A 27,133-nucleotide genomic window follows, 5' to 3' on the forward strand; every position below is an offset into this window, starting at 1 on the left:
GTTTAAAATAATCTTTCAAAATATTACAATAATTAAGATGATAAACTTACCTCTCTGACTAGGCAGTTATGTGAATTGAGATCCCTATGAATAATATCACAACTATGCAGGTACGCCATTCCTGAGGAAATGTCTTTTGCGAAGCTAATTCGCTGATCCCAAGGCAAGGGCTTTTCCATATCATGTATCATTTCTTTGAGAGTACCTCCACCAATATATTCTGTGAGGAGATGAAGCTTACGGTCCTTATATAATACACCTATAAAGCGTAACACATTCTTATGACTTAGACTTCTTAGGACTGCAACCTGAAATATATAAAATATTAGTTGAACAATTTTACGAATAAATATGAGTTTAATAAATTCAGTATGAATGCCTTTTCCAATGATAATATAAATAACTTTCTAAAAGAACACTTTAAAGAGTTCATTATAAAGTAAGATTACTCCTTGGTTAAAAATTCTGTAATTATAAGAACTCATTTTATAATACAATACCATGACATTTTCAAATGCAGCAAAGAAATATGATACCTCTTTAAGGAAGTTCTTTTGAGCCTGTTCATCAACTCTGTACAATTCTTTCAACACCATGACTTCACCAGTCTCTGAATGTGTCATCTTATACACCTGAAAAAAATACAAGTTACATTACTATTTGCAGTAACGAAATGCATACATCTTACTACAAGTATTTTACCAAAGTCCAAAAGTTTCAAGCTTTACAACACCTCTTCCAACTGATATAAGTATGAGCCCATACACACTAAAAAAATTAAATAAAACATTACACGCTGGGGTGAGTGATGTGCCCCACAACAGCAAATACCTAGTCTTGCATAAAGTGCACAGATAATGCAACAACAGACAAGAATGTGTGCAGATCTCTGTCTATTCACAATATATCTACAAAAGGCCTCAGCTCATGATTCCTACAAAACAAATATTTGAAGGCAATGAATATCCAAAAACACAAACACATACTGGTGCATGCTTGATAAGGCCTTCCCTTGGATCAGGACCATTTAATACACAAGTGTGTCCTAAATTTACCAGAGATGCTGCTTACATGCTGACAGATAATCAAACTGATCTGTACTCAGTACGTAGACCAGTTCTGTGATAGTACACTGTGAAAGCATGAACCATCATAAGAATCAGTGGTAAGTTATCCAACTTGCTTGCATTGATTTTAAAGGTAGGGGATCCTTACACAACAACCAATCCCAGCAATGTGAGACTCATCATCCTCAGAGTACAGAAAGCTGACATACCAGTCAACCCTGGACAGCTCTCATGGTTGAGAACACCATTGCTTGAATCTATTGGTGTCAAGAGCAGAGTCCAAACCTACATAAAGAATGATTTGAACAGCTGTTCGGAAGTGTTCCTATATGCACACAGCTGTAGCCAAGCTGGAAACCTGGTCCCAGCACTCTGTGAAACTGGGGCACCAAGTGTGCATCAACATGCACCAAATACAAGCACAAGTAATGCATGTACTGGTGCCTAACTTGACGCAGCTAGCACAAGCATTTGTGGTATCCAAGTCCACATACTGTAGGGCACACACAGCGTGTGTGTGCAGAGTATGAACACAAAAACTTTGTGAGTCTGCAAAGCAGAGGCACAGGTAGTGCACACATGAGCATCGACAATGAACAAGTAGTGCTGTGTAGGGATACAAGCAAAAATTGCATGAGCAAGCTTGGCAAATGGCATGGGCACAGGTGGTGCACATGGACAAGCATGGACACTGAAAAAGTAGTGTAAAAGCACAAGTAGTGCAAACTCAAATACAGGGCATGAGAGAGAACAGTTCACAGGATCAGGAGGGCAACTGAGGTTATCATTAAGAATAGTAATCATCCTATACAGACAAAGAATACAATAAAAAAAGAATCAAAAGAATCTAAAGGTATGGCCTTAAGAGAGGACCCACTTGTTTCCATAATGCTTAGGGTATGCTGGACAGTAGCAGCAACTGATTAACATATGATAAGGCAATGGGAGTCGGGCCTGCAGTCACATGTATGACCTCCCCATCACAAGAAAAGAAGTATACAGCCTTACATTCAGACACCAGGAAATGGAACAGAATTACTAAATGAAAACTGCCACTGAAAGAGCTTCCTACAAAAAATCTTGTCAAAGGAAACACAAAGAACTGTGAATAAACCAACTACTCCCAGCGCTCAGTCCCAAAGCAGAGTAAAACCAGTACTACTTCTGCAGCAGGAATACTTCAGAAGATCTCAGAGGATCCCTCAAAGGAGAGACTCCTAAACATCATCTTCATCATGGTCCACATAAAAAAGGAGAGGAAGGGGAGGTCAGAGAGGAAGAGATAGGTGACAGGAGGAAGGGATAAGGCAGAAATAATTACCTACTCTGACTTCACTGTCACTATCTCTAGTTCAAATCCTTGCTACAGATCTAGAAATAACAGCCAAGGAGCCCATGCTAGAACAGAGACTCTACAGCAACCACCAGAAACTGTAACTAACAAAATCAATGGCTGTTGCAGTGCTCAAACAACCTGGATAGAAAGGATTGGGTAGGTCCATGACCAACATTCTAGTGTCATAAGAAGAGTAGAGATATGTCTATTCTCTGAATACCTCCCCATTTTTGGCAGGCATGTGAGAGCCAGGGTAAGAGGTCAAGCAAAGGAAGGTGAAGAGGAAAAAGCTATAAGCACACTTGCATCCCTGAAAAGGAAGAGGATGAGATGGAAGGAATAGAGGAGCCCATATACTGTATATATATTGTATTCAACCCCACATCAACATCCTTTTCAAAACTCTTGAAAGCCTCTATATAGAGTGGGCTGCACCAACAAATGTAGCACTGAAGAAATGAGACCACAAACACAGGGGCAGCCTCTGCAGAGACTGGCCAACAAGTAGGAAGCTGATTTACATCTTCCTTGGAAGTCTCACATAAGGTTGGACATGAACTCTATGACTGGGAAACAGTTCCTCTAAGTAAATGGTCCAAATAAAGGGAATGAAAATTGGTGTCACTTCCTGAAAGGTAACTAAGAGGAGAATTATTCCAATGGGCTCCCCAACCCCATTTCTAAATGGTCCATGGACCAAGAAGGAAGGGGAGGGCAAGAAGGAGAGACAGAATCTTGACTGCTTCTCAAGTTCACATACTACCACTTTTTTCTTTAATATCAAACCAAATGTTTTACTATAAAGACAAAGGTAATAAATTGTATAAATACTTCATAACATGGTGAATGTGAATTTTCCTGGTGTAGGTTGCTGCTAGAGAAACAAAAATAAATAAGATCATTATTAATGTAGCCCAGGCATACTAAAACGACCGTAACAAATAAAAACAATAAGGTCATTACAAAGTCAAGCTCCACAATTCAGTCAAACCTACGACTGCACAGAAAAAGGAAGATGTCTTGACTTAACTACAGCCAGAGAAAATGTGACAGGTTACCAACAGTTTAGTGGGCAATGCCATGACAAGCACTAGCTTGCCACTCAACAATCACCCTTTACCAGGTTTCCAAGAGTTTCCAGGTTGTGCTGAGATTACTTTTATATAAAGAGCAATAGTTTGTCTTCTCTAAGGAACAATTATAATTTCTACTGTGGCATAATTTTAGGGTTGTGTTGTAAATTGTAATTAGTTGAACATTAAATGCAGCATCACATGTTATTATCAAGTAGTGATGAGAGAGAGAGAGAGAGAGAGAGAGAGAGAGAGAGAGAGAGAGAGAGAGAGAGAGAGAGAGAGTGTGTGTGTGTGTGTGTGTATGGTTGAAATTTAAAAAATGGTACCTTATAAGTCAGTAACTTTTTTTATTCAGCAAATTCTGTGGCAAAGGGACATCCTCAGTCCTCTGACTCTAAAGGACCTCACTAACAAGATATGGGGATACTGAGATTTTTTTTGGTACGCTGCATTCACCGCTAAAGTGGATAAAGGGGAATGTTAGGTTACTAATGCTAAGGAAAACAGTTTAATAGATATCAGTATAATACACCTAAATTCCTTTTTATTGTTATTACTTCCCTTGTTTTAAATATGTTTACCAGGTACAACAGCAAGCAGCCGCATAGTACAGTACATAATTGGTTAAGACATAAGCAACAACAAAATACTGTCCTTGGTTAGGATGTTTGGTGCAGAGGCAGAATGAAACCTCTAAACTGCATCTGTTAAGATTAAAAATTTATATTTTTGTAATACACTCAATTCTGTTTAAAATACTAAGCTGTATAATAATAGGTTTAGAAAAAAATTACTTAAAAAAGTTACCATTGAAAGCCTTCACTATTACAGTACAGTAATGCATTTTCTGTTGCAGTGCAGAATATTCAAAGCTGACAGAGCTGATAGCAGTTACTATACTCAATGATACAGTACATTAATGAGTGCCACAGTTCAAGTCATCTAGCGTAATTTCCCAGAATTCTTAACCCTTTTGGTGCTCAGGACTTATCTCCTCAAGTCACTGAAAGGTCTTGTCCATGATGTGGGACTGATCTCCTCAGTCATCAGTCTTTTGGTTCTAGTCAGGCAGCTCGTATGAGATAATGCATTTCCCATGTCACTTTTAGGAGCTTCTGTCTATATTCTAGCAAAAATGACAACACTCGACTTCAAACTTTCAGGATAATCTCTGGATAAAGGGCAGACCTTCAGTAACCATCGAAATGCCAAAGAGAGAGGAGGTTTCTCTCGATGATGAAGAAGTACAGGTGCTTTTATTTGGAAATGACAATGATAGTACGAGACCTGAACTATTATATAGTTCTGACAGTGACAGTGGTGAACATGTTGATGTTCATTATGTCGTAGTTACAGACAAACCTACTTTAGATGATTTTTTTTACTTCAGGTTTTATCAGAAACGATCATGAATCAGAGAAAATGAAAGAGGAAAGGGCAGATTTGTCAAGCATCTGGTGTTGGTTTAAGTAAACTAAGAAAACTTGATAAAATTTGCAAATGGCAGACCACTGAAGATTCAGTTCATAAAAAATTGGTGCTCCGAAACATTTCTTGGAGATAACAGATTAATTTTTTCTACAGAATGCCAAGTCTATTTTTAATTTTTGTTGTGAGGTTTTTCCCGATGAAATTTTTGGCCAAGAGAAAGCGTTCAAAGTTTGTAATAAAAGTTTTCATATTGAATAATGAAAACGGCATTACTTTACTCCATGCTTTGAGAGGTATCACACTGAAATGAATCACCAGTAAAAGCTACACAATTCAATATTTGAATACATGTAGTGTTCGAGTTACAATAATTCGACTTATGATGATTCGCTTATAAGATGGGGTTAGCAATTAATATTGATACGACAATATTTTGAAAATATGTATTTTTAAATTTCGCAGGCGACTGGCGCAGGCAACAGCGCACAATCAGGCAGCGTACGATGTACAATACATTGGCCCGAGAGGCTGGAATAGGTACATTATTTCAATGAGCTGACCTCACTTGCTCTCGCTATGTAGGAAGTTAAAATAGGTCAGTGTTCGTTTGTGATTTTTGTGCGTTGTAAGTAAACTCTAAAACTAAAACTTGTACCAGTATGTCTGCCAATCACCCAAGTGTGTCTCCTGCTGGTAGAGCGAAAAAGAAGAGGCAGTCTATCACTTTGGAGCAGAAAATGAAAATTATCAACCAGCATGCCGCTGGAAAGTCCATCATGGTAATCGCATGTGACAAGCATCTATTGCAGTTGACGGTATCCACCACCCTTAAAGACGAAAAACGGATAATGGACACTATATAGGCATCTGCTTCAGTTCATTCGACAGTTATATCAAAGAAGAGGATAGGGCCTTTGGAAGAAATGAAGCAGTTACTGGTCACGTCGATGGAGGACCAGATACAGAAGCATATGCCACTCAGCCTCTTACTCATTCAAACAAAGGCTCGCATGCTTTTCAATGAACTAAAGAAAAAATATGATGATAATCACAACACAAGTTTTGTAGCAAGTGCTGACGCCGAAGGAGCCGCTAAATTTAAGGATGCTTTACATAAGATTGTCATTGATGAAGGGTACTTGCCGGAGCAAATCTTTAATGTCGACAAAACAGGACTGTATTGGTAGCATATGCCTCAATGGTCCTACATCCATGAAGAAGCAACAACTATGCCTGGGTTTAAGGCATACAAAGATCAGCTCACTCTTCTGCTTGGGGGTTAAGCAGGTATAAGGGTTGCAACCTCTACAATGATGTTGATGAAACAGGGTTAAGGAAAAGGGATAGGTATGGCACTGCAGCTTCCTCCACCCAAGCAATGCCATTTCTGGGGTAACTGCACCAAGCCTCCACGATGATGTGTACCATCCTTGAGGTTTTGAAAGCCTTTCAAAATTCCTTCAGCGTCTTACAATATTGGGGGCTTTCAGCTTCTCCAAGCACAATCAACTTCCATGCTGCTCTAGTCTTTGCCAGCTGAATGCACCTGGCTATATGCAGTAGAATAGTAGTGCCCTTGGTCATTACAGGGATCATCATCTCCAACAGCTTCTGCTCCTCCATTATGATAGATGAAAGGAGACTTTCCCAAGTAAGGCGAATCTCATTCTAGTAACCTGGGGTACATTGTATTCCTGTCCTGTATTATTTTTCTGAGCCACTGGATAGGCTTCTAATGACAAACAGTCAGCACTCTCTGTGTGCCATACCTGCTTTTGCCAGCATAAGTTAAAGCACCTACCCTTACTGGCTTTAAAAGGCATTGGACTAAAACTTTTTATTATTTTGAACACTTTCACATGCACACTCTCTGCCTTATGTATTAAGTTATATCTAATTACTGTTCCTGTTAGACTTGTCCTGAGCAGCCACAAATTTGAATAAAATCTTTATTTTAACAAGAGCATGGTTAAATACTAAATACACAGCTTACATCATTGTAAGTCACTTAACATTAATTCATCTCTGGTTTTCTTACAGTGCAAACTAATGACTCATTCATTTCATACTTTAGTAATATCAATGACCCTCTCATTACAATCAATTCAGTGTAAAATATCCATCATCTTCAATGGCAGACCAAGTCATTTTGCAAACACAGCTTTATTAATGATCCTCTTCCTAGGGATTGTAATAGTCTCAAAAAGATTTAGGACACTTCAAATATGGTATAATAACTGCATTGAACACTGCATATGTGAAACAAAAAGAAGGGGGTGGTGGGTTACTCACATAAAGAGCTATCGCAATCTACAACAAAATACCAATCTGCAACAAGATGTAACAGTTCAGACTTGTAATGCTTGTGGCATACATAAACAACAAGTGATAATGGTGGACTACTCAACCACAAACAGAGCATGTGTGCATCTGGAAGTTAGGTCAGGAAAGATAAGGAGGTAGAAGCATCACATGATAAAAAGAGCTACTAAGCATGTGCCAAGTGCTCTATCCGGTAATCAGTGTGTTCGCCCTGTAGCTACTTACACTGTCAGTGAGCCTTTAAAATTTTGATCTACATTATAGGTATTCAGTCCACAGTAGTGGTGAACAGATACATTTTAGGATACCCAAAATGTATCTGTCAGTTAACATTATATTCTACTGTATCTAAACTTAAAAATATACTATGGATACACATTTACAGTCCTCACCTGTCCAAAGAAACCTTTACCAAGAAGTTCTCCCTGAGTGAGATCTGATGCGCGGAATATCCGATGATTCTTTGGTTCTACTCGGAATGACTTAGTTCTACTAAGATCATAGTAACCACATTCTCTGGAACAGTCACTGAAAAATAAAAATTAAATTGGTCTAACATTTTCATTAGAGTTTTTGGTAATGCTCTATATCAGTAAGTACCTGACCAAATGAACGTAACACATTTTTAATGGAACAAATAGTATACAACTCCTATACACTGCAGAGTACAGTGCATCTTTACTATGTATATGTCCTGCTGCCCATTGTCTAATTTCTCAACATTCATTTAAAACTCTTAATAAGATCAGTATTTGTTTGAAAAGTAGGATGGAGGAGCTCTAATACAGAAGGGAAGGTCGAATTACAATTTATGGTCTGGGGCATTGGCTCTTACTGGAAAAAAATTTTCTAGGAGGTGAATCACTTTCTTGCATCTTTATTGTATTTGGAATAGTAAGGAGAGTTAGAAGAGGGATGATAGTCTCCCTTCATCTTCATTGGACTTACTTGGATAAGATTCATATTTTCATACACGTTTACTTAATTTGTCATTACAAAATTGTCGAGGAATGCTGTGCTGCCATCTCTTGTATATATTTTCACTCCATGGACTGAAGAAGTTGTTTCTTTGTTTATTTGGTTGTCCTTGTTTTTTTTTGTTTTCTTAACATGGAGAGTTCCCGGCATTTCTCTGATCACTACCTGACACCTAGCCACCCGTAACAGTAAGTACTGAAAAGACTCCTTTATCTAAATTGTTCTATGTATTAGTATATTATATAATGTCATGTGTTAAAGTGATTCAGTGTTTTTAAGTGTATACTGTATAACTAATGAAGATTGTTTGTGTATTGGAAATGTCATGTTAACCTGTGAGTGTTTAAAAGTTTATAATGTATAAACAATAAGGTTTGCATTAAGTTTTACTTCATTGTGCATTTTCTGCAGTCAAGAACTTAATTATATTATATCAAGTTACATAGCTGTAAATATGTTTATATTTTGCAGAACTCCTTAGACCTTGGTCATTCGTCTTCATTCTTGGTCCTAGACCCTAGACTCTTGGTCCTTGGATCTTATTTCATCCTTAGATACGCATGATTCTTCGTCAGATTGTAATCACGTGCAGTACTTTTCCTGATCCTGATTATACACGCAAGATCTTCAATAGACCTTTATATTATTATAGAAGTTCCTGGTGTTATACATGAAGTTTGTTAATTTTGTATGTTTCAGTTTGTAAATATATTTTAAGCTAATAGAATTTTTCATGTTATACCTTTATATTGAATTTTAAACAAGGAAACTTAAAATTGAACAATCAAATATATTTTTAAAAGAACCAGAGTTCATGGAATATAAAATATAAAAACCATAACTCGACAATTGGCGCAGTGAGTAGGGTGACTTGTTCATGAATTTAATGTTTTCTGTTTTCTATTTTGTAAAGGTACCAGGACGTGATAAGAAAAGTGTCTGACTTGGACTCCAGGTATTTGTTGGTTTCTAATTGAGTCTTGTTTATCTTCCCTTTTGATTCTATGGAAGTAAGGTAAGACCTTGAAATTGTTAAAAAGGAGTTTGTTATGGAAATTTATGGCTGGTGGTATGTCGCTGTCCTGTTGTTGACTTAAAATTTTTTTAACGTTTTGCAATGCGTTTTTGTATAGAGCGTTAATTAGAGGTTAAGTATCTTGATTATATGCTTACAATGACTTTTGCATTCTTATTTGTATACGGGCATTAATTAGAGGTTGAGTATCTGATTAAATGCTTAATTTTTGTGTGCATTCTTAAACTTATATAAAGTTGTTTGCGCGAGTTGTTCACAGCAATACATTATGAATTAGTTTTGTGATTCAGTGTTTGCTAACAATGTAACTGCGTTATTGTTTATAATGGGCTTGCTTTAAGTGACTTGTTCTTAGCAGTCTGTTAAATAATTTATGCGTGGGTCAAAGTTTAACTTCGCATTCATTAAGTAGTGTTTACATTTTCCGATGTTTGATTACTCACGTCAAGTGTAATTTTCTAGTCGTCGTTCACTTGTTTTCAGGGGTATGTAACTTGGATGTATTTTGTACGTTTATTTATCGTGTAATGATTTTTAATTTTCACTATGGATGTTAAACCATTAATTGACAGTGCAATTAAACAAGGCCTTACTGGTACTCAAATTGATGAATTTGTACAGAAACAGTTAAAGCTTCAGATAGAATATGACGAGGTCCGAAAAAAAGCAGACGAAGAAAGAGAAGAAAGTCGCAAAGCGTGAGTTAGATAAACTAGAGAGAGAGAGAAAGCAAGCAGATGAAGAAAGAGAGAGAAAGAGAAAACATGAATTAGAGATAAATTGAAATCTAGTCCTGATTACACTCCAGATCATAATCCCATTGTTGATCCCTTAAGGTCTTCTTTACCTAAAATTCCACCATTTGACGAGACTGTAGACGAAATAGACTTGTACATAGATCGCTTTGAGAGATTAGCGAAATTTTACAAATGGGAAGAAGAAAATTATTCAATGTTATTGGGAACTCTCTTGCATGGTAGAGCTTTGAAAGTTTATTGTAGCTTGTCCAGCAATATTGTCAATAATTTTATTGCACTTAAGAAAGCTCTGCTTACAGCTTTTCACATAAATTCTAATGTATATCGAAGGAAGTTTAGAGATTCTATTATTGATACTGACGAAAGTTTTGTACAGTTCAATTGTAAATTGGGACAATATTTTGATAAGTGGTTGGAACTAGCAAATGTAGAGAAAAATTATGAATCTGTTAGAGATTTTATGATTTTTGATCAAATGTTATCTAGTTGTTCTCATGATCTTCATTCATTTTTGCTAGAGCAGTCATTTCAGAATTCGTGTCAACTTGCTGAGAGTGCAGATAGATATCTAGTTGCTCATGGTATGAAGAAATGCCGTAAGAGTAATGATAAAATTCACTCTAAACCTCATGCTAAACCTCTTGCTGATAAAATTTCAAATTCTCCTAAAGTTTCGAATTCGGTAACTAAATCCGATTCTAGTGTTAAATGTCATCATTGTGGTGAAGTTGGTCATATTCATCCTAATTGCTTTGTGTACAAATTAAATAAGAAATCTGATAAAGTAGTGCCTAAAATAGGTGTAGTACTTGGCCGTGAAGAAAAATTGCATAACTGTGTAACTGATACCGATGGAAAGATTTTTGATCAGTCAGTTGAGATAGTTTTTGATACTGGGTGGAATACCGTGGTTGTTAGAGATACATTAGTACCTTTAAATTACCCTCGTGGCAGCAAAGTGAAAGTTTATGACTATCTTGGTAGACCTTTGTACCTAAATATAGTGCATACATTTGTTGAGTCTAAATTCTTTTCTGGTAAAGTTAAAGCTATTGTTGCTCCCATACATTGCGCAGATGTCATTATTGGTCTTATACCTGGACTTAAACATAATGTTGATGCAGGTTTAAGTTTAATTCCCGTGATGAGTTTGCTTCTGATCGTAACGTTAACGTTAATGTTGTAACGAGCAAAAGCTAAGAGTAAAGTAAAGGAACGTCCTATGTCCAGTAATCTTGAATCTTTGGATAAGGAATATGGTCTTAATTCTGATGAATTTAGTAAGTATCAAAATGCATGTCCTTCACTTGCTAGTATTCGTAAGTTGCTTGATAACGAAGAAAGTGTAACCTTAAAATGTCGGACAGTAAAGTACGTAAATATTGGAGATTTAATATATCGTAAGTGCATTGAAAGTAGTAAACCAGAAGATGTGGGAAAATTACAGTTAGTTGTGCCAGTTCAGTACCGTAATATAATCATGAAGTTAGCACATGAATCTTTGTTGGCGGGACACTTTTCATCTCGTAAGACTATAGATAAGATCATGCAGAAATTCTATTGGCCGAGGGCAAGCTTAGATATACATAGATTTTGTAAATCTTGTCATTCGTGTCAAAAGTTCAGCAATAAACCAAAGAAAGTACCTTTAGTGCCAATGCCCATTGTGAATGAACCTTTTTAGCGTATTGCTATTGATCTAATTGGTCCTATCACTCCTTCTACTAAGAAAGGTCATAAGTATATTCTTACGGTGATAGATATGGCTATTCGATATCCCGAAGCAGTTGCTTTACGCAATATTGACACAGTTTCTGTAGCTGAGGCATTAATGGAAATATTTTGTAGAGTTGGTATACCCAAAGAAATCCTTAGTGATCGTGGCACTCAATTCAAGTCTGATCTTATGCCTGAAATTAATAAATTATTATGTATCAAAGCCATTTACACAAGTCCTTATCATGCATCTTGTAACGGAATGGTTGAACGTATGAATGGAACTTTGAAAAATATGCTCAAGAAAATTTGTATTGATAATCCGAATGAATGGGATAAATATATTAATGTTGCCTTATTTGTATATCGTGAAATTCCAAATGATGGTTTAAAGTTTAGTCCTTTTGAATTGCTGTACGGTCGAAATGTAAGAGGTCCATTATATATTTTGCATGAATTGGTATCTAATAATAGTATTGATGGAGAATTAACTACTAGTTATCAGTATATAATTAACCTTAGAGATAAATTGCAGAGCATGGCTGAAGTTGCAGTAAATAATGCTAAGGTTAGTGCCAAGAAATATATAGAGTATTTTGATAAGAAAACCTCCTCTCGTAAATTCAAGGTTAATGATGAAGTTTTGGTTATGCTTCCAAATAGTTCAAATAAATTCCTTATGCAATGGAAAGGTCCATATGTAATCACTGATGTTCATTCTAATGGTGTTGATTACTATGTCAAAGTAGGAAATAGATTAAAGTTATATCATGCAATATGCTTAAAACTTATCATAGAAGAACTAAGGTTAGTGTAATTCAACAAGAAGTAAATGATCTTGTAAATTCATCAAATTTGTTTTCAGCTCTTCAAGCTGAAGTACAGCCTGTTATTGCCGTTACTGACGATAATTGTTGTGAATTGCCATCAAGAGATGAAAACTCTGGTAATTATAACTTTTGTGAATCTTTGTCGTCTGATAAAATTAATGATCTTGAATGTTTATTGAAGTCATTTACAGACGTCATGAGTGATACACCTGGTCGTACTAAGACTATTTCTCATAATGTAAAATTGCAAAGTGATGAACCAATCAGAGCTAAGAATTACCCAATTCCTTTAAGTTTGCTCGATGAATTCAATAAGGAGGTAGATAGAATGATTGATATGGATATTATTCAACCTTCAACTTCTGATTATTGTTCACCTGTTGTTACTGTACGAACACCTAATGGAAGTATACGTTTGTGCTGATTTTAGAACTCTTAATAAATATTCAGAATTTGATGCAGAACCGATGCCTAGTATAAATGACGATTTACATAAAATGAATGGCGGTAAATATTTGACTGAATTAGACCTGTGTAAGGGGTACTGGCAGGTTCCATTAGATCCTAGAGCTATGAAATTTACAGCTTTTTCTACGTATGGGTTAATGGAATTTAAAGTGATGCCATTTGGTCTTAAAACCGCGTGTGCAACATTCGTAAGATTGATGAGACAAGTACTGTCAGGATTATCAAATGTATCTTGTTATTTTGATAACATTGTTATTTTCAGTAAATCCTGGAATAATCATCTTAATCATATTAAGTTAGTTCTTTCAAGACTGTGACCATGGCCTCACAGCTGGTCCTGATAAATGTTTCTTTGCATTCAGTGAAATAAAGTATCTTGGGTATAAACTAGGAAATAACTGTTTATCGCCTATTAAATCCAGAGTAGATGATATTGTCAATATGCCTGTTCCAACAACAAAGAAGGACTTACGTTCGTTTATGGGAACATTAGGGTGTTACAATAGATTTATTCCAAACTTTTCTATTTTGTCTGCCCCAATTAATGATTTATTGAAGAAAAACTGTAGTAATCAATTAAATTGGTCTGAGAATCAACTTAAATGTTTCAATGATCTTAAAGCTTATCTTATAAAATCTCCTATCTTGATGTTGCCTGACGTAAACAAGAAGTTTTATTTACGAACAGATGCGTCGTATCATGGTTTGGGTGCTGTTATATTGCAGGATCATGATGGTACATTTAAACCAGTTTGCTATGCAGGTAGGAAGTTAAATAAATCTGAATTAAATTACTCGACTATTGAGAAAACTTTTTGCAATTGTTTGGAGAATAGAAAGATTTAAAGAATTTTTGTATGGTAAAGAATTTGTTCTTCAAACTGATCATGCACCTCTTAAGTATCTTAGTGGTATGAAAAATAAGAATGACCGCCTTATGCGTTGGGCATTAGGTTTGCAACCATATTCTTTCTTTATTGAGTACATAAGAGGGTCTGATAATGTGTGTTCAGATATGATCAGTAGATGCATATAGTTTTTTTTTTAAGCCTGTTGTTCAAACTTAGTAGGGGGGTTTGTCAAGGAATGCTGTGCTGCCATCTCTTGTATATATTTTCACTCCATGGACTAAAGAAGTTGTTTCTTTGTTTATTTGGTTGTCCTTGTTTTTTTTTTTTGTTTTCTTAACATGGAAAGTCCCCAGCATTTCTCTGATCACTACCTGACACCTAGCCACCCGTAACAGTAAGTACTGAAAAGACTCCTTTATCTAAATTGTTCTATGTATTAGTATATTATATAATGTCGTGTGTTAAAGTGATTCAGTGTTTATAAGTGTATACTGTATAACTAATGAAGATTGTTTGTGTATTGGAAATGTCATATGTTAACCTGTGAGTGTTTAAAAGTTTATAATGTATAAACAATAAGGTTTGCATTAAGTTTTACTTCATTGTGCATTTTCTGCAGTCAAGAACTTAATTATATTATATCAACAGTTATATAGCTGTAAATATGTTTATATTTTGCAGAACTCTTTAGACCTTGGTCATTCGTCTTCATTCTTGGTCCTAGACCCTAGACTCTTGGTCCTTGGATCTTATCTCATCCTTAGATACGCATGATTCTTCGTCAGATTGTAATCACGTGCAGTACTTTTCCTGATCCTGATTATATGCGCAAGATCTTCAATAGACCTTTATATTATTATAGAAGTTCCTGGTGTTATACATGAAGTTTGTTAATTTTGTATGTTTCAGTTTGTAAATATATTTTAAGTTAATAGAATTTTTCATGTTATACCTTTATATTGAATTTTAAACAAGGAAACTTAAAATTGAACAATCAAATATATTTTTAAAAGAACCAGAGTTCATGGAATATAAAATATAAAAACCATAACTCGACAAAAATAATCTATATGAATTCATAAGGTTGAAAGCAGATCTAAATGCTGATCCATGTAAGTAGCTGACTCCCATGATCTTTTACTGTACTGCATCAAAATATATTATCTTACTTACATGAGAATGACTACTCTCATTAACTGCTTGAAAGCATGCCTCTGCAACTTTCCTGGATTCCCATTAACATCATCTCATTAACTGCTTGAAAGCATGCCTCAGCAACTTTCCTGGATTCCCATCAACATCATCATCATCATTATGATCCACCTCTTTGTATCAGGCAAAAAATGTAGGGCAAATTAACCTCTCTTACATTTCCCAAGTCCATTTTTATCTTAACATTTGCCATTAACTAACAGAGAAACCCATTAATTTCTTAAAAGCTACTTTTTTCTTTCTTTAGTTCCTCATGAAGGCAAAAGGTGATTACTGATCAGAATACAGCTTAAGATATGAAAACCTGTTTTCTTTACACAATAATATCAGTACCTCATTTCTTTACACAGTAATATCTCATATTGATGGCATTTGTTATAGCATTCTGAAAAACCAGCACTTGAAGCCCAAGTAGTGTAAATTTTTATTTACCATCTACTTAGTAAGGATACTGCTGTTCTGTAAGTTTCATTGTTATTAGTAAAAAACCTGAAAGAAAATTGAATTGTACACTTGAAATCTACAGAAGCCATGTATTAATCATATGATAATCTGTTTCTTTCAAGTCTCATCAAGCATCATTAATTTAATGTAAGCTTTCATAAAGATAATACCTGTTGATAAACTATTGTTAATAATATAGTTTCAATCAAGTTTTCATGACAATTTTCACAGTTCATTTGTTGATTTCCATGTGCAATTTGTAAGTTGTAGCTTTCGTAAACAATCATAACAAAACCTATTAGTCTGTCAGTCTTTTTCTTTTTTTTTCTTGCACTGCATCGTTCAATCCAAATTTTGAAAATATTAATATTCCATAATAAAATGTGATTATCATACTAATAATCAGTAAACATGGTACAATCATATCTATACAAGGTTTCAGCAAATAACACACAATTACCTTAGTTCAATAGAGTTTGGTAGCATCAAATGCCAAAAAGACAGGCAGAGTAACACTGGCCAAACATATCAAAGATATCTTTTGAAGACTGCTTTTTGTTACTAGTGTTATGTATAAAGACCTCATTATGTAAGAAGTGTTTTATATACAAGATACAGCACTAAATAAGGGTGATACTCTTTTTATGGTACATTCAAGGTCTACTTCCCTTAACAGCAAGTGCAATTCCTAACAGATGCTGTAATAATGGGACTTTACTGTGATAAAATATTCCAAACTGAATGACATTCTTGTTGAGTGGAAAAATGGCAGACAGGAGTAAACCTAAAAAAACCTTACATTCTCTACGCTAATACCATTTTAATCTTTCATATGCAAATAATACCTGTAGTCTTTAATTATATAAAATTATTGCCTATACCGTCATTCATTATTATAAACATTTTACTTCAAATTTTCTAGTTATGGAGTTTGGCATAGAATGAAATCGCTCTGCAATCTTCTGTCTCATCCCTTGTAGCTCAATTTTCATCTGGTCTAAGTCTTCCTCTGACCTTTCAGCAAGATTTTCTAGGCTTTCCTACCAGTCTACATCCTAATTGTCTGACCAACTGTTTCTCGCCCTTCATGTAAAATCTCAAAACTATTTCAGTCTATGAAATATCATATGCCTATGCATACATTACCCATCTAATAGCTTTGGTAGTGACGATGCTCTTTCTTTGCAACCCCTCCCTCTTCTCAGCTGTCGGCTACGCTGGGTGCCTGATACATAACCTTCATCTCTTCTTTTAAAAAGCCTCTCACGCAGACCTGCAAATTATTTGTCATTCATTAATTAACACAGCCCACTGTCCCAGCTTTAAAACTTTCCATACAACTGGCAAACATTATGCTTCACAACATTTACAGTTAATAAGTATGAGTTACACCTTTAAATTACAACCAAAGGCTGCATTTAACATTTGAAACACTGTTATTCAGTGAATTGCATTAAAATGTTACGTGTACTGGACATTCATATAAAATAATCCAAAAGACAACATCATATAGTATCTTTAAAACTAATCTGCAATATTATAACCCATTAGCCTCATTCTTATAAATTATCCTAAGCTCTCACCAGTACAAGTAACTCACCTTCTTTTTCTTGCTGCTCACGCAATGGTAAAGTACTACGGATGGACGACACAAATGGGAAACTTTGTCTTCTTGATGATACTTGCTCTGGATCATGCTCAATTGTTAGCTACAATAAAATTATATACAGTATATAAAACATAGGGAATATATTTTTAGACCATTACACAAATGAATTTTTTCTGGCATAATGATTTTCATATATTTTATATTAGGTTAAAAACATTTCAGGTCTGTCTTGTCTACTGATACTGGTCAATCAACTGCCAGTTACAGCATTATAATAATAATAAATTCTGAAAAACAATATATGCTTAACTGAAAGAGTGGAGATATTTTCATAAGATGATCATGGCAATTACCATAACGTTTCCCTATCAATAAAAAATGTCAACATAAAGCTGATACTTTGCAGCAAAAACCTGTTGAATATAACAAATATAGCAACAAGACTTTGTTATGTTCATTTCCACAGAAAATCAAGGAACACTAAATAGTTTACAATACCTGCAAAACATCATCAGAGCAAGCAATAAGCGTTTCAATGTCTTCGATGCAATGGTCTTCAACTGGTCTTCCATTTACTTCTAAAATTCGGTCACCTACATGCAGTGACATCAAATCAACAGCTGAATCCAATCTGTGAGTATTAGAATGAGTAGATTACCCACAAAATTCAATTACAATATGGATTGCTTTAGATACTTCAATATAAATGAAGTAAGATTAATCCCAGTTTCAATAAAAATTTGCCAGTCACTTTCTTTTAATAGACAATTACACCTAATACAGTACCCAACCTAAAACAGCTGCAAGTTGGTTTAAAGATGTGCTATGCAAGGCCTGCAAAATAGATACCTTCTACGCACACATTCCATTACACCAGTCCTGTTCCATGAAAACCTATTAATTTGTTAGATCACAGTTCAGAGTGGAAACTACAACATTAATGTTAAGTCACAGGGTGGAAACTTGCAAAATAGATAACTCCTATGTATATGCTCCATTACACAGGTTCTGTTCCATGAAACACTATTAATATGTTAGATCACAGAATGGAAACCACAACAATAATGTTGGGTCACAGGGTGGAAACTTCATGATAACAATGGTTTGTATGCTACATAATCAAATTCTGAGTACCTTACGGCACTTTAATCAAGTTGGAGAAAGTGACTGGAGGTCTATTTAGAGTGCAGGATTGAATTTTGGAAGAAAACAAGCAAGAGGTGGATTTTGCTGACCATGAAAAGTAGTCTTTGATACTAAGACAGGCAAAAAGGCTAAAATTAGTTATGACATTAGAAGTTTATGCCCAGTGTTGTAACATTTCTATAATTAATAAATGACAACTTGGAGCTGCTTCTGTTAATGATGCATATTACCAAGGCTTTTATTTCTTTGCAAGGAAAACTATCCCTGGTTATCATGAGCCTGTCAAGGATGGGAATGGTAAATGGATGTATGTATTAAGGGTCAAAGACCCATCACAATAATCAAAAACACCATACGATGCCAGAATGGAAACATCACTATTAAGCAAGATATGTCCTCCCAAAAAAAAAAAAATTGCAATACTCTAGTATGCGTAAAATTATTCAAGAAAAAATAAACCCCACAAAAACTGCTTTTTCTCCAGCACTCAAGGGCAATGACTTCTACCTCCAAAGCACTTACAAAGTTTAAAGCAGGGAAGTTAAGGGAAATGTTTACAGATTATGGAAACAGACTGAGTATTTTTTACGCAGCACAAAAAAAAAGTCATTACACAGATTTGTATGGTTTTAAGATTTTACATCATACTCAGGTAAATTAACTCGTACTTTAATATAATACTATATTGGAATAAAGGAATGTAAATGGATAAGTAGTACATGTACACTACATGAATAATGTACAGTATATCAGAAACAATTTTATCAAATTCAACAAGTACATAAATTAAAAAATGGATGCCAATGGGTAAAAATCATAATCCTAAATCATATTTATATTTTACTGAAGCAAAATTTTTAACAATTTGGTATATTTTCAGATTTTTCAACTATCTATTATCACTGAATAGTAAGGATATTCTATTTGAAGTCCCTCCTCATTAATATGCTCATTTCTGACACTGATAATAGTCAATAATAATACATCCCCAACTAAAATACATGATAATAGGAGAGATTTTAATTCTGATATGCTAAGAGTTTGTTTTAGCCCAGATATACCTATTAATATGCCATCTATAAACAATTCTGCAATTTGGTAGTGATTGTACTCGTATAGACGGATGTAATTTTATGTTAACAGACCGCTTTTTGTAATAAAATTGCATCATTAGGGCTTTCTCAATTAACTGATTAAGAAATACATTAACACTGCAAATTTAATTATAAGAGAGCACATTACTTAGCTAAATACAACTTTGATAGGAACTTAATTTCTATTGATTATATTTAACTTTGATAGGAACTTAATTTCTATTGATTATATTTAAGTAAATTTAGTTTATTCGAGCAAATGAGTATAAATTTAGACATTTTCCTCTGTACCTAAGAACGGTTTCTGACCTCAAAGCTTGAACAATAAAATATCTATATATTTTATACATTCATAAATGTATATTATATTAATATCAAGAGTTTAATAATACAATTATATACTAATTTTTACTGTCCTATCAGAGTGTTACACACTGACAAAAGTATTATGAACTTACGTGGTGGTAAAAATGTACACTTGTAATGGCCTTATGCAGCCTACATTTACTAAAGACATTTTTTTATGGTTTCACCCTCTTCATACCTTTATAATTTTTTATCCCTTGCCTTAACTGTATCCCACTGTATTTCTACTTTTAACAAATACGGTAATTTAATTCTTTTTTTACATCCTCATATCTTCAATTCCTTCAGCTTACGTAATTTTGAATAATGTATAGGGTATTGAAATAAATATATTTCCAATGTCTTATTCCCCTATTCTGAACACTGTCAATATAAATTCTTATGAAATAAATACCCAGTAAACATTGATTCAGTCAAAATTCCAATGACTTAAAAGCTCATTTGAAATAATATTTTGTCCTGTCGCTTCCTATGGGCACTAACAGGCTACTTACTTTGACACTTATGGACAAATAATAAAGCAAAACATAATGATATCAAATTCCAGTATTCTGAATGCAATTCATAAACTTGCCTACCATATAACCTTACAGCTTCTTGCATGCAGGAGAGCCATGTCCTCAAATTTGTTATAAAAGAGGCTACACAAAGTCTTTCTAATCAAATTATGTGTAATGTACTTAAAACTTGCTGTCAGCTAACATCTTTATAATCCTGCTATTTTCATATTAAGTGGGTAAAAATGTATATGTATAAACTATCTTTTTACACTTAAAATAAAGGTCCTGTCAGGGACTACCATTTACAGTGTGTCTTGCGTGGCACACTGTAGACGGTCACAATGTTTCCAGTCCCCATGTTCACTTCTATCTTGGCTTTCAAACTTTTTTTAACTCTACCTTGTTCCATTCTCTTTTAAGGACAAATCCTTCATGCAAGCCCAAACCTACAAACAGAATCTAATTCATATTGTTAAACTACTATACAATCATTCAAAGTGACGTTAATTCACTTACACCCTACCACACACACAACTAGCGGTTTTCAGGCCTCATGTAACCCAACTACCATTTATGCCAGTTCCCTGAGGTTTGGGGCAAGTTACCCTAGTCCTAATGAAAAATCATAAATGAGGTAAACATGGTTAAATCTTAAATCCATAATTTCTATGACAAAAATTAAATGACCATACTAAATATTTATCAATATAAAACTAATTTCTAATTTACCATACTAAATATTTATCAATATAAAACTAATTTCTAATAAGTCACATGACAACTTTCACTTTAATTAGTCCAAAATACCTCACCATTTACCCCTTATACAGAAACTCCTACATCAACAGTGCAGTTTAAAACAAAAATACCCTGAACAAAATGTCAAATTATTATGCATTATGGTTACAAAAGCCTTTCCCAGAACACAAAGAGGACTGCAACAAGTATTATAAAAGTGTATACTACCAACATAATCATTCCAAAGTCCTCAGACAAAATTGCACCTACTGCTAATTTCATTTGTCTCATTAAGCTATGCTCTCTATTGTAGTGTTAAATTAATATCACACCATACCAATCAACACACCAATAGTGTAAGTTATGTAACTATAAACATGCACATGGCAAATGTTTATTACATCAAATACTAGATTATGAAGCAAAATTCACATTCCAGAATCAACAGAAATTTAACAGAAATTTACTTTTGAAATTTTACAGACAAACTAAGCAACCATTCTTTTACATTCATTTTCATTAAAATAAGGAAAAATCCAAAAAGTTAAATTTTTCAATAGTAATGAAGTTACACCACGTGTCGAGCTACCACTACCTGATATGATCAATTCTTATTATACTTCTAAAATGTTACCTTGAGGGGATAGGAGGTATAAATATGCACAAAAATTCTGATGTGTACAATGGCTTCAGCATCATAGTTAGGAAAACATAACATGATTAACATCACATGCGTAAGCTTTAAAAAAGAACACTGGGAATTTCTGAATTTTACTTCAACAGACCACATAATGTAATATTTCAAGGACACTAAAAACAGTTAAGCAAACATGAACCTGACTTTAATTCCTTACCATTGAAAAGATTAGTAATCCTTTGTAGCATTACAACCTATTTTCTCATGGATAAAAATTAAAAAGTTTCAAACTGCTTTTACCATGGTCCAACTCAAGATTATAAAGATTATATGGATCAAAAGCAAGTGTAGAAATGCATCAGAGAAACTTTCACTAAATGAATGCCTACAAGTTCTTGCATGTGTGCCTACAGCAAATTTTTACACTTGAGCTTGGATACTTCTCGACCCCATTTAGCATTCTCTTTGCCAAATTAAAAAAAAAAAATTAAAAATAACTTTCTTTGTTATATCAACCATTTACTATATTAGTGTATGTGAAATGTTCAAAATTTATATACAACATGTCTACAAACCCACTAAAACTTTATTCAGACATTGGAAATACAATGAGACCTGGTTAACTGATCCATAAACCATCTAACACCCAGCACTATCTTTTAGCTAATAACTATGCCTCTAACACGCTTTTATCAGTTGCTTAAATAAAATGTTAAGGCATAAGGAAAACAAAAAATAGTTTTAGCAAGTGATTGTGGACCAACAACTCTACAAGTTTTAACTAAACATTTTAAAAATGAAATGTGAAGGCTCATAAAAATGTTCTTGAATTGTTATAATTTCCCCAAGTAAGAAAATTACCTTCTAAATACTAGCCATGTAGCAAAATACAAAGGGATCAACTATACTACATGATATTTTATGTGTAAGCTCTAAATATTCTGAATATTTATGTGAACCTTCTATACAAATTCCAAAAGGCTTAATGTTAAATAGATCCCATGCTTAAGCAGACAACGTGACAATACAAAAACAATGTTTTTAAAATAAAACACATCTTTCATGCAAACCCACAAATTATGAATAGTCTGATTTCAGGCAAACGGCTCTGCAATCATACCCACGATAGATCTTGAATGACAAATGATCTTGCTTAGTGGCCACACCAACAATTCATAATTCTTCTGTTCAACCTCAAGCATAAAGTGTCTGAGGAAGGGATGAAGGTTATAAAAGTTATAATTGATGGGTTTGTAAGAAAAACATGCTGGAAAAACATTGTTCACTCATTACAAATCCATTATATAACTTGTTTTCTTATAAAAAATCTTTTTAACTGTTATAAACCCATTAAAAGTAAACAGCCTAAACTGCCACTTCTTGGCAGTCTACTTGGATGTCAGGAATTCGCACTTCCCCTTGGCGATGAAAAATCACTGGCTCTGTATCGATGGAAAATCACTGGCTCTGCTTCACAATCAGTTACTGGCGTAGCGTGGGGTCTGTGGCGGGGGGTTGAGGGAATCTGGCTGACATTCACCTTAGCACCTTAAGGTGAACTGAAACCAAGCAACTTTAGCTTTAACTTTAGCATGCAGGAAATGGATAATGACAGAAATGTGAAGAGAAGATAAGACTATGATGGCATAAGTCTATCCACCCTTCAAAGGGTCTGGTTGTAGAGCTAAAGTTATATCACCTAGGCAATATTGAGAGCTTCCAACAGGTAATAGACAATAACAGATGTCTGGAATTCCACTGACCTAATACTTATCCAACAAATAGGCATAAAAACAGGTACTCCAGGAAAACACACTTCATGCGCACCACAGACATGATGACTGAGGGGCATGAAGACGACAGGAATGATTGACCCACATCCCTCCCAACTAAAACATGACCTGTCATGACACTCAGTCCCACTGAGTAAACATCAGAAGACTTGAGAGTAATATCTCATTGACAGACTAAATAAAAAGTGTTCTAACACTGACAAGTGCCTGCTCTAAGGATGGCAAAATGAACTAGAATAAACTCAACAGCCAGCAAGGATGAGATAGCACAGACCTCATGAGACTTGATCTTGAGCTAAGGAGGTTTTCCTCTGAAACTTCCACATAAGCCTGGGAAATCACCTGCTGCAGCCAAAAAAAAATTAGTCTTCAAACCCAGATGACTGTAGCAGCCTGGATAAAGGAAGCAGAAGAAAGAGAAAGGCTGAAGTTTTGAGCTCTCTCTAAATGCAATATGATGGCTTTCACAGGACAGACTGTCCTCTTGCCAAGATGAGGGTAAGGCTTAAAACTTGCTTAAAACTCCAGAGCAAACATAAGTCATACAGACCATCAATGCCCAGAATGAATTTCAACCCACCAGAAACTCTTAAGAGGAGCCAAGGGATATCAAAATCCCAACTGGATCAATGTAGCCTGAGGAATCAACTTGGCAAAGTGACAATATATGTTGAAAATGTTGCTATCATTTTCAAAATGAAGGCAAACACTGAAGAAGGGAGCCCCATAACGAGAGAGAGAGAGAGAGAGAGAGAGAGAGAGAGAGAGAGAGAGAGAGAGAGAGAGAGAGAGAGAGAGAGAGAGAGAGAGAGAGAGACTGACTGACTGACTTTGGGTAAATGAAGGAATCTCCTGTCAGTGGACCAGAGGTTGTGAGTGGAGGAATATCCTGTTCACTGAACCAAACAGTGAATCATGCCCCTGGCATCCATACACAGTAAGGAATCTGTGAGGGATGGGGATAGCTGCCACAGCAAATTCTCTCTCAAGTGCCACCATTAGAAATATGCCAGATAACTTCCACACTACTTGAGGATACAGATTTTGAAAATGGTGCACGAAGGGTTATTTTAAAAGGGTCCTCCAAGAAGAATGAACTCTGGGAGCCCTGAAAACTATTCCTGTAAGGAGACTAACTTTACTGCTTGGTAATGCAGTGGGGAATTTAAGCTTAAGCCCTTGTTAGTATATTTAGCTGAGAATCCATGGGCACTCAAGGGGATTTTCAAGTCATCTCCCTGTTATTTGGAAGTCTAATAAGAAGGCTTGGGTTACACTTCATATCTTTGAAGACTGGTTTAATATTAACTTTGTGCTAGCAATGGAACAATATTGTGTTTGAAGGGTCTGTCTTTTACACTTTTGCCTGTGTTGGATAAGGCTCCTGGACATCCTTCACATGCATCCTCATGTGAAGGTGGCTTACCTTCCTGCAAACACTACATCCATTTTGCAACCAATGGACCAGGGTATCACTGCCTCCTTCAAGGTCTACTACCTCCAAAGAATGATTAAAATTGCCTTCATGGCCATTGAAAGAAACAAGGACTTGACTCTCCAGGACTTTTGGAAGTCCTACAACATTTATGAAGCTGTGAAGAACATTGCAGATGCTTGGGACGAGGTAAAGCAGACCAATGTGAATGGGGCCTGGAAAAAACTGTGTCAGCAGTTTGTGAATGACTTTCAGGCCTTTGAGGAGACACTTAAAAGTGTCACCAATAAAACTGTTGGAATAAGTAAGGAGCTAAATTTGGAGGTGGATGCTGATGATGTCAATGAGCTGCTGGAATCCCATGTAGGGAACTTATCTGAAGAGGACCTCATTCAGCTGGAGAAGCAGATGATCAAGGAGGAAGAAGGGGCACCAGTCCCAGAGCCAAGGTTATAAAGAGTAAAGGGCTTGTCAAAAGGTTTTTCCCTAGCAGAGGCAGGGATGGCATGTTTTGAAGGTGAGGACCCCAACATTGAAAGGTAAACCAAGATACTTAAGAGAGGTCATGGATTGGCTGTTTTTACAGGGAGACTTTGGAGAAGAAAAAAAGAACTGTCCAGCCTAGCCTTGAATGTTATTTCATGAAGCAATATCCAGAAACATCTACCACTCCAGACACAGTGACCCCAGTACTTTCTCCTAACCCAGACTCCCCAGCACTTGTATCTCCAGCTCCACCTGCAACCTCGCATCACACAAACTCCCCTGCACCTGCATCTCCAGCACCTTCTGAAGGTTCTCCTCCTGTGTCTCCAGCTCCCTCATCCCTATAAGCCTGTCTCTACATCCTTCAAAATGCCCCTTCCAGTGTGCAAGCCAACCACAGGATTAAAGTAAGGAATTCTTCACTTTTTTCATTTTCATAAATTTTTTATTGTTACGAACTGACTTACGATGAAATCACACTTACACCAGGCTGTAGGAACAGATCTCCATCGTAACTCGGGGACTGCCAGTATATCAAGTGTGACTGAAACCCCTTACACCATGTACTTGTGATAAACATAGAGAAACTTTCATTAGTAGAACATTCATGCCAACAATGAAGCATGTACAGTATCTCTTATGATTCAGATGTTATACCTAAGTTCAAGCTGTAGGTATAGACACACAGAATGTCAGACATATCCCTTCATACACATTAATGCATGTTGGTCTGCCTTATACCAAGTTTGAGAGAAATGTCTTCCACTTTGTATGATGTGCTGCTATCACAGGGCGAGTGTGACAGGCACTCATGGACCGTTATTTCCCATCATTCATGTATGAATCTTGGTCAGCATTTATACCAACTTTGACTGAAATCCAGACAGACAGATGGATTACCAAACCAAAGGGGGGGGGAAACTATAACTCCAATACTCAGTTTATAAAAACATTCTGTATCACTGCCATAAAGCATAAAGAATACATTACAACATGATATAACATTGGAAAAGGAACTTAATTTCACTGACAATATCAAAACCAAGAAACAAAATACACTTACCAATCACTTCATAAAACTGCAAAGTAAGGAATAAGGAATAGAAAGACAAAACACCAAAACTTGCTGATGCATGTTTCCATGAAGATTGCCAAAAAATGGGAAAGGTTTGCTGACCATAAGTAATTAGAGAGACTTCCACTAATAGAACTGGTAATTACATAAACTTCCCTGGTTGCAACCATTGCCGGTTACTTTAGCTGTGGATAATCTACTTAGTTTCTGACCCAGCCAATCAAAACTTATGAAAAACAGGAGAGTTTATAGTTTAAAAAACAAGAGAATTTGTATTGTTCAGGAACACAAGTACAATACAAAGGGGGAAAAGTCTTTGGCAAAGCAAAACTTTAGATCACTTATAATTTTACAGTGGAAATTAGAGGTTTTACTTCTACATGGTATAGTAAACATTACTAAAGTATATCTACTTTTATCCCTTTGCAAATACTTTAAGATAGTAAAGCACTAAATAACCACTGTACCCCCATATCCATAAGTACAGTGCAGAGGGCTTTTTTTTTTTTTTACTTCAAGTAATAAAAGATTTTAAAGGTCACATTCAAGTAAAGTGACACCAAAAGGAAAAAATTCACCCCATAAAACACTGCAAATTAATATTTTTCCAATCCAAATTTATCATTCATAAATCTACTATCACTACTACTATTATTTGAGTAATATACTGTAAAAAATAATGTTAAAATGAAAAAGGGCTGAGTGAGCAGGCAATCACCCTAGGTATTA

The 27,133-nt window shown here is 35.3% G+C and overlaps 1 protein-coding gene across 2 annotated transcripts in view; it reads right to left on the reverse strand.

Moving 5' to 3' along the window:
- Positions 1 to 27,133, reverse strand: part of LIMK1 (LIM domain kinase 1) — a 100,284-nt gene that overhangs the window by 24,311 nt on the left and 48,840 nt on the right. For both annotated transcript variants that reach the window (XM_067109879.1, XM_067109877.1), the window contains 6 exons: positions 17,633 to 17,765; positions 17,126 to 17,234; positions 16,672 to 16,798; positions 7,625 to 7,760; positions 537 to 632; positions 51 to 308 (listed from right to left, as the gene is read on the reverse strand). In XM_067109879.1, the coding sequence (XP_066965980.1) occupies positions 51 to 308; positions 537 to 632; positions 7,625 to 7,760; positions 16,672 to 16,798; positions 17,126 to 17,234; positions 17,633 to 17,765 (859 nt within the window). The remainder of the gene's footprint in view (positions 1 to 50; positions 309 to 536; positions 633 to 7,624; positions 7,761 to 16,671; positions 16,799 to 17,125; positions 17,235 to 17,632; positions 17,766 to 27,133) is intronic.

Source organism: Macrobrachium rosenbergii, chromosome 10 (assembly GCF_040412425.1).
Source record: "Macrobrachium rosenbergii isolate ZJJX-2024 chromosome 10, ASM4041242v1, whole genome shotgun sequence".
Lineage (NCBI taxonomy): Eukaryota > Metazoa > Arthropoda > Malacostraca > Decapoda > Palaemonidae > Macrobrachium > Macrobrachium rosenbergii.